The 9213-nt window shown below is 46.9% G+C and overlaps 1 protein-coding gene across 6 annotated transcripts in view; it reads left to right on the top strand.

Annotated features, from left to right (window-relative positions):
* Positions 1–4758: 4758 nt before the first annotated feature.
* Positions 4759–9213, top strand: part of LOC122943523 (ATR interacting protein) — a 52749-nt gene continuing 48294 nt past the window's right edge. For 2 of the 6 annotated variants that reach the window (XM_044301321.1, XM_044301319.1), the window contains exons 1-3: positions 4759–4848; positions 7240–7639; positions 9025–9095. In XM_044301321.1, the coding sequence (XP_044157256.1) occupies positions 7258–7639; positions 9025–9095 (453 nt within the window). In that variant the 5' untranslated portion in view covers positions 4759–4848; positions 7240–7257. Of the gene's footprint in view, positions 4882–5001; positions 5018–7239; positions 7640–9024; positions 9096–9213 lie in introns of those variants that run through there. The other 4 variants (XM_044301322.1, XM_044301324.1, XM_044301320.1 and 1 more) reach the window with 4 other exon arrangements.

The following is a 9213-nucleotide window of genomic DNA, read 5'->3' as shown; positions in this document are numbered from 1 at the left end:
AACGCATCCCCTGGTGTGTGGACACATTCATTTCACATGAGCCGAGCTCAAAGTAGGTTTTGTGTCTGGGGATAACGTAGTGCACATATAAACAGAATTTATATTACACTCGAAGCCCACCAAGTTATGGGTCACTGTAGGGTTAATGGTGTCCAACAAGGCTAGCATCCATGTATGTTAAATGAAACGATAAACTCAGATACGCTACTGATCAGGTTAGGCATCCGCCCAGGATAAAAGGTCTGTTCATTGTGGGTCACTGTTGGAGCCTGTGGCGGCGCTTCCCCCAAACTCAGTCCTCCTAGGGTCTGATAAGCAGCGTAGCTATGAACTACAGATGTGATTATAAAAACAACCTCACCCTATGGGCTCGTTCTCGCGACCCTGCCGTTTTTTTGCGGTCTGCAAATTGTGGATCAGCAAAAAACAGATGCCACCCGTGTGCCTTCCGCAATTTGCGGAACAGAACAGGAGGCCCATTATAGAAATGCCTATTCTTGTCCGCAAAATGGACAAGAATAGGACAGGACTCATCATTTTTGGGGGGCCACGGAACGGAGCAACGGATGCGGACAGCACACAGAGTGCTGTCTGCATCTTTTGCAGACCCATTGAAATGAATGGCTCTGTATAAGGACTGTATGCGGAACGCAGAAAACGGCCTGTATACGGAACGCAAAATACGTTCATATGAACGAGCCCCATACCAGAGGAATTGTGGCCTCGTCGCCGAGCACTTAGCATGAGCTTCGTGAAAATTGCAAGTTTTCCCCAGATATGGCCCAATATGTTCTGCTCAGCGTGTACCATCTGAGATACACCGTGTCAGGCAGGTTCTACTGGTTACTGAAATGGCATAAACGTGGATGTAAACTGCTGTGTGGGCACTCTGCAGGGTTCTGAAGGGAAAGACCGCCATTTGGATCTGGCAGCTCAGATTTTGATGGATTGGTTTACGGGTGCCATGTTGCTACTGATGCAGTACGCCAGTCCTTCAGGGTGAGTGAATGTGAGGTCACAGGGGACAGTTAACAGACCGAGGGTTGCTCTTGGTACTCGCCATTTTTAATACACCCTGGGCAGGCGTACAGCAGTGATGGAGAGGCTGGCACATAGATCCTCTGGGGCACTCTCTGGATATAGGGACCAGGCCGGGTGGTAGGTGAGGTGCCCTGGGTGTTGGAAGTTTAGCGTGCCGGTGGCAAGATCCCTTACAGTTCGTGACGCCAGTGCTGGTAACGGTGGCACACCGATTTGTTGGAGGAATATAGGAGGTACACACGTTTGTAGTAAACTAGAATTCCTCTTTACTGAACAGTTCAACTATATACAGGTTTCAAACAGTTCCATATGAAAGATCTTGATAACAGGCAGGCTTCACATAAATGGCAGGCAAAGTCCTTGCACTGAGAGGGAATAACACTCACAGATCAGGCTGTACTTTCTGCAGAATCCTGTCTGGCTTTCTCCAAGGCCCGTATGCCCTATAGCTGGCTTTATCCTTGGGTAGGGAAACCTTCCTCTGGTATAAATCCTCTTTCTGTAAATATCCTTCTGCCCTTCAGCTTTCTACTTGGCTGGATAAAATTGTCTCTGCTCTGTACTTTACAAGGTGCTAGATATCTTCGGGAGGCAACTTCTTTCCCTGGATGCAAGCTAGGAACCTGGGCTATCTAGCTGCATGTTAGAAGCTGATCTTCAGCTACTACTTGGCTAATGTCACACTGGCTTCTAACCACACACTCCCTCTCCTGGACTGGACCTGTCTATATATACTAGGGGGTTCCCTAGCTCCCTCTACTGCCTAGGAGGAGGAACTACACCCCTAACAGGCCTGGTACACAGGAGATAACATGACAACATACATTAAAATGCAATACAAAATACCATGACCATGTTCCACAGGAGGTGGAGAACAACGTAACCCAATTGACCCTTGAGTAGTGGCCACATTTACGTAGTGGGACACTACACTGAACAGCCTCTGGGGACGAGTTCAGCCACTCTCTGACAATTATACGTTTATTGTTCTCTCGATTGAGCTGTGTGACTGCGTGTGACTTTTTTTATATAGTGATTTTTATATTTTACCACTTTTTTTTTTAAAAACATGTTTTTGTATCACCTTTTTCTAAAAGCCATATATATTTTTTTCTGGCGATCCTCTTCTATGGGGGCTCATTTTCTTGCAGAATTAGGCCTCATGCACACGACCATTCAGTTTTTTGCGGTCCGCAAACCGTGGATCCGCAAAAAACGGAAGCTGCCCGTGTTGCCTTCCGCAATTTGCGGAACGGAACAGGCGCCGGCAATATAAATGCCTATTCTTGTCCGCAAAGTGCGGATAAGAATAGGACATGTTATATTTTTTTAGCAGGGCCGCGGAACGGAGCCACGGATGCGGACAGCACACGGAGTGCTGTCCTCATCTTTTGCGGCCCCATTGAAGTGAATGGATCCACATCCGAGCCGCCAAAACGGGGGCTCAGATGCCGACCCAAACGGTCGTGGCCATGAGGCCTTAGATGACATTTTTATTGGTACCATTTTGGGGTACATTTGGCTATTTGATCACTTGATAGTAGGATTTTTGGAAGGTGAATATATGTGTATATATGTACAGTATATATTTATAGTGTTCCATAGTTGCCAACTGTCCTGAATTTGCAGTGACTGTCCCTGATTTTCAGTCCTGGCAAATTTGTGCTGCCTCGGACTGAAAAATGGGTGGAGCTAATGCACATCCTGACCACAAATGGGTTTCTGGGCAGATCTGGGGCATTCCCAGGGGCAGGGATTATATGCCCCGATGTTACCATAAAGGCCTTGTCTCATCTCAGACAATGGGGGCATATCGTCATTGTCTGATAGGTGCATGGCTATATCGAGAATGGAGACCCGAAAGTGGTGGAGGGCGCATGTGCCATTTCTATGGGGCCGCCGAAAATGGCCGAACGCTGGCTTGGCTGTTTTCGTTGGGCCCATTGAAGTCAATGGGAGCAGTGGTCATGCACGGTGCACTCCCATTCACTTCTATGGGGAGAGAGGTTGGTGGTGGCCGGACCGGAGTTCTCCAGCCACCTCTTTCGTGACTCTGTTCTCTATATAGGTGCGGGTCCCAGCGGTGGGACTATGGGCGTATATCCTAGCGATATGCCTCTATTGTCTGAGATGAGACAACCCCTTTAACCGCTTAAGGACCCATGACGTAGCTGTGGGTCCAATCCCTAAACATGTACGAGCGGGCGCCTTAGCCGCGGGGTCTCTGCTATTTTAAATAGCAGAGACCCGCGGCACATGTATGCGATCAGCTGTAAGGCTGATCGCATACTACTTACCTTTCAGATGCCGTGGTCAAATGACCATGGCACCTGCACAGACCAGAACCGGAAGTCGCGCGCTTCCGGTCCGGTAACAGCGTTCCTCGGCTGAGATCGGGGGACCTGTTACCTCGATCTAATTGACCGAAGCCCCAAGGTGGCAGCCTTGCAATAATATAGTCACTGAATACTATGGGCAATCGAATGATTGCCAGTTATTGTCACTCAAGGTAAAAGTTAAAAAAACAAAAAGTTAAAAAAGTTTTTACAAATATAAAAAAATAAAAATAAATGAAAGTTCAAATCACCCTCCTTTCCTTAAAATAAAAATACTTAACCAATAAAAAAAATAAACATCATGGGCATCGCCCATAGCCAATTTGCCATTGTTTGTCACTTCAACTACCCAATAATTTTTTTATAAAAAGTGATCAAGAAGTCGCACACACTTAAAAGTGGTATAACTGAAAAGAACAGATCGTCCCACAAAAAATGAGCCCTGACACAGCCCCGTACACATAACTACAAAAAAGTTATAGGGGTCAGAATATGGTTATGAAAAAAAGTTTTGTTTCCTCAAAGGTTGAATTTTTTTTTTCAGTATTAAAACGCAAGAAAAATTATTTGTGTGGTATCGTTGGAACCGAACCGTACTGACCTGGAGAATGAAGATAAAAGGTAAATTTTACCGCATAGTGTACAGCGTTTTTTCCCAATTCTACCCCATTTGGATTTTTTTTCCCGCTCCCTACTACATGATATACAACTATAAATGGCGCCATTAGAAAGTACAACCTGTCCCGCAAAGAATACGCCCTTACAAGGCTATGTGAATGGAAACATAAAAAAGTTAGGACTATGGGAAGGCTGGGAGTGAAAAACAAAAACGCAAAAGTGGAAAATCCCAGGGTATTGAAGGGGTTAATAAGTCCTCTTTCACACTTGTGTTATTGAATTACGTTACAAAGGCAGATGAACAAAAATGATGGAAGTGCTGATCCGGCAGATAATTTACCCCAACAAAACCAAACAGATCCCATGGCCCAACAGCTGTGAAACTACAACTCCCAGCATGCACACTTGCTCAGCTGTTCTTGTAACTCCCATAGCAGTAAAAGGAGGATTCTGGGAGTTGTAGTTTCAGAACAGCTGGAGGGGAAGCTGCTGATCCCTGCTATAGACTGTCATTTACTGAGGGAGAATAAAAGAAAGCAGCAGAGTGTAACCTTGGCCTGGGTGAAATGTAACATAAATGAAGGAAGACTGGGAGGCTAGAAATGTCGCATGCGGCTCAGCATTTTTCTCTGAAGCGGCCGCTCTGCCCGGACAGAGAGTGTGACGTCAACCAATCAGCTGCGCTTTCACATCCACAGCGGTCCTCCGTCCTATCAGAGGATTGGGATTTATAATCTGGTCGCTGATTGGCTGCTCGGTTCCTGTGACACTGTGGCCGCCAAAGCATGAGTGGAAGTTGTGGAGAGAAGGCCGGGCCCTGAGCCCTGAGCCCTGAGCCCGGGATCTCTGACAGGTACCGGGACGGGTGAAGCATAGAGCCGCACCGGTAACGTGCCGGCTGTGTCACTGCCGAGATTTATGTGTTGTGACTCCACTTTACAGGTTGTTTATGGCAGGAGGACATGATGTTAGTGCAGCTCCTTCAGTCACAGCCTTCCGTGTTATGTCCGTGTGCACCCAGTGTAAGACATGGGCAGAGTGTAGCCTGCACAGCAGGTGGGATCCGGCGGGTTTTCCGGTGTGGCCACTAGCAGAGAGGGGTTCACTAACGCCTCAGACACCCTTCTGACAAGCAGGAGACATGTTTGATGCGGTTTTCCCCCCTTCAGTAAGGAAACTGAGGAAATAGTCTCAATTCTGTATCACTCTATGAAACAAAGGCACCTATCCAGCGTGCGGGGGCGTCTGTACCAAAGCCTGGTCCTAAAGGCCCCTGACCTGTCTGTGGTGATAGCTTCAGGCCTCCCCATGTAATAACTATTGTGTCATCCATTCTTATGTCTGTATGTTCTGCCATTCCTGTGTTATTTCTACTAGAAGTTATGAATGAATTGCTAGCAGTCTGCAGTAAGGGTACAGAGGGGAGGTAACCAGTTGGGGGGGTGGCCCTGCACAGTCTGACTCTATCCAATCAGTGCTGCCATTGTCACACTGTGTAGTTACACCCCCCTAACTGGTTACCTCCCCTCTGTACCCTTACTGCAGACTGCTAGCAATTCATTCATAACTTCTAGTAGAAATAACACAGGAACGGCAGAACATACAGACATAAGAATGGATGCTCCAGAATTGTTAGTATGTCGGGGATGCCTGAAGCTATTAAACAGACAGGTCCGGACCGGTGACGGGTCGTCTTTAATCGTGGCCATTATGTATGGACAGTTCTTACATTTGGTCTGTTTGCAGGGGATTGCTCCTGTTATTGGCGATGACGGTGAGCTTTTTGTCAGTGATGTTTTAGGCCAGGGCTACAGGGGGACGTGTTGCTGAAAAGTCGCACAATACTTTTTAAAATAATGATAGCCAATGGTGTCGCACTGCAATATGCTGCGACATGACGGATCAAGTTGGCGTTTTGTGTGACTGTCTTGTCGCAGTGCGACTCCATTCGCTATCATTACAAAAAAATGTTGTGCGACACGTTGCCGTGTAGCCCTAGCCTAACTTAAAGGGGTTCTGCACTTTGTTTAAACTGATGATCGGTGGGGGTCCGACATCCAGGACCCCTGCCGATCAGCTGTTAGAGAAGGCAGCGGCGCTCCAGTAGCGCCGCGGCCTTCTCACTGTTTACCACAGGCCCAGTGATGTCACAACTAGTATCAATGGCCTGGGTGGGCCTAAGCTCTGTTCACTCTGGCCCCGCCCAGGCCAGTTGATACAAGTCGTGACGTCACTCTGCCTGCGGTAAACTGTGAGAAGGCCGTGGCGCTACTGGATCGCCGCTGCCTTATCAAACAGCTGATCGGCGGGGGTCCCGGATGTTGGACCCCCACCGATCAGATGCTGATGATCTATCCAGAGGATAGATCATCAGATTAAACAAACTGCAGAACCCCTTTAAGGAAGATTTATGTCCTCCTATATCTCAAGACTGGAATGCCCAACCCACGGCTCTCCAGTTGTTGTAAAACTACAACTACCACAATGCCCTGCTGTAGGCTGTCCTGGCAAGCTGGGAGTTGTAGTTTTGCAACAGCTGAAGGGCCGCAGGTTGGGCATTGTGTCTTAAAGAATTTGCCCCGCAGACCTTAGTTTCATCCCATTCATGGACTGGATATCTATCGGGGGCAGCACTCTGCCTCTTACTGCTTGCAGTTATCTGCTTTATACTACGCCTGATGAGGCTTGAACAATTGTCATCTTTTCAGTGTCAAGCAGTAAGGACTCTCATTGGTTAATGCAATCTTCTATGTGTTGCGCCTCTATCAGATGGGGCGTTTCACCCGCTTTACAGCTACACATGAAAATCTGTATTCCAAAATAAAACTTATGTGCAGTGTTGTGGAAAAGCCGTCCTTAGGAATTAATGGGAAACGTCTAGAAGTGGGTGTCAAGAACGTCCATTGACTTCAGAAAGTTGGGTGTTGGTACCAAATATGAAGCCTCGTCGGCCACCAGAATGTATTCCTAGTGTTGCCGGGTTCAGATGACGGGAGAAGTTCTGGTGATACAGTAAAATGTTTTTCTGGGTTAGCGATATTAATTACCTATCCTCAGGCCATCAATATCATATCTGTGGAGATCTGACACCTGAGCCTCGGTAACCCGGCCACTACTGAGAATGGACCTGTCCTTCTTCTCAGGAATTTCTACTTAGATCCACATTGGTGCCATTTTTTCGGAAAATAATAAAAACGTTCAGCCTTCGTAGAGTCTAAATGTTTGGCTCTGTTCTTTCTTACAGAGGACCTGCGGGCACATTATGTCAATAAACCCCCTGTTTACAGCAAAGAAAAGGGATTTCTCCATGTTATACAGTGCTCATAGGGTTAATGCCATCTCCTCCCCTGCCGTACACCAAAGTCTCCATTCTTCCTGCAGTGATCGAGGAGCATATCCTCCATCAAAGCGTTATCGATCGGTCAGTGGCACGGAGTCTGAAGCCATGGAGGATGTGTTTGGTGACGGGGAAGACTTCACAGCTGATGATTTGGAGGAGATCGACATCATAGCATCTCAGGCCTATACACAGGACTGTGGGGCTGCAACCAGTCGTACAGATCCTATCCAGGGCAATCGACCGCCATCTACCTTCCTACAGCCACAAAGACCTGCACCGCCAAAACGCGGAAGAGATATCTCCAGTATGTATTTTATTACAAAATATGAATTTTCATTTCCATTTGTAAAAAGTGAATCCATGATCTTGTTCCTGCGGCATTCTTCTATAAGCTGCGATCAGTCGACCACTTCAGTCTGGCATGCACGCACCAGCGACCTCCCCATCCAACTGTTTGTATACTCGCATAGCTGTGGTTAATCTGGTTAGAACATTTTGTCTTTTGCTGGTCCAAGGCTTCGTTTCAGAGTTATGATACTTTTTCTTAATGCAAATTAGGCTTTTGGTGCAATGAGGGTGTTACTGTTTATCTTGTTGCACCCAGACTCCACTCATTTCTATAACCAGCCCTTCCTTCTCTGCTTTGCCACTGCCTGACCTGGTCAATTAAAATGGCCAGGCAGGGTCTGGCCACCGAAATGAGTGGAGCTTTTGGTGGAGCAAGAGCAATGGTGACACCCTCTTTGCACCAAAGGCCTTACTTTTTCTTAATATGCAAATATCATAACTCTGGAACGGAGCCTTTAGATTAACAAAATAAAAATGTTTTAATCAGGAGAACCACGACTGTGTCTATGCAGACTTTTAGATAGGGAGGTCCTAGGGATATTCTAGTTATAGAAATTTACCCTTTGGAGCCCCCCCTGAAATGGATGGAGCATCTGGTCGGAAATGTACAGCGCGTCTCCATTCATTTCTATGGGAGCGCACGAGATGGAAGAGAACAGTGCTCGGCTATCTATGGGGCCTCCACCCATCTGATAGTTATCCCCTTTCCTGTGGATAGGGGATAAGCTGTTAGAACTGGAATACCCATTTAAGGCCTCATGCACACGGCTGTGGCCATATTGCGGCCCTCAAACGGGTCCGCAATATACGGACCCCTGCTATTTGTTCCGGTGTGGAACGAGTGCCTCCGTGGGGTCTCTCTCCGTGACTCCACAACGCAAAAAAATTGAATCTGTTTTAATTTTTGAGGAGCGAACAGATCATGGGCCCATTTAAATTGAATGGGGCTATATCCGGCTGCAGCAGTCGCACAGATAGTGCCTCTGCATTTGCGATTGCCATTGCACAGAACGGCCCGGTAACGGCTGTGTGCATGAGGCCTAACTAATCTGCAGCCAATTTTATTTTTCTGGGGTGCTGATCCTCTTGCGTACACAATTGCTTTTCGCTCACATTTCCCTACACGCTGTAAATATCTTGTTTGCACTTGCGTGTGCTTGTTTTCTTTCTGGCCTCTGTACCTGTGTCCAATTGTCACACACGTTGTTGGGAAAACATCCTAGATTTGATGTGCACTGGCTGATCACACTTGGTCCATGTAGCTAAACAGTGATCTGATATGGATTCAATAAAAAAAAAGTAAATAATAAATGCAAACTTAGCATTATTTTATTTTCATAGACTCCCGTACTAATAATGAGACCTCTGTGCTTGAAGTTTTGCAGTCTCAGCATGAAGAACTAAAGCAACAGGTGAGAGTTGCTCCTTAACCACTTCCAGACCGGGCCATTTACCCCCTTCCTGACCAGGCCTAATTTTGCCAATCTGACACGTGTCACTTTATGTGGTAATACCTTGGGAACGCTTTTA

The sequence above is a fragment of the Bufo gargarizans genome, chromosome 7 (genome assembly GCF_014858855.1).
Source record: "Bufo gargarizans isolate SCDJY-AF-19 chromosome 7, ASM1485885v1, whole genome shotgun sequence".
NCBI lineage: Eukaryota > Metazoa > Chordata > Amphibia > Anura > Bufonidae > Bufo > Bufo gargarizans.
Note: the sequence above shows the minus strand (reverse complement) of the source record. Positions and strands in the feature narration are given on the sequence as shown.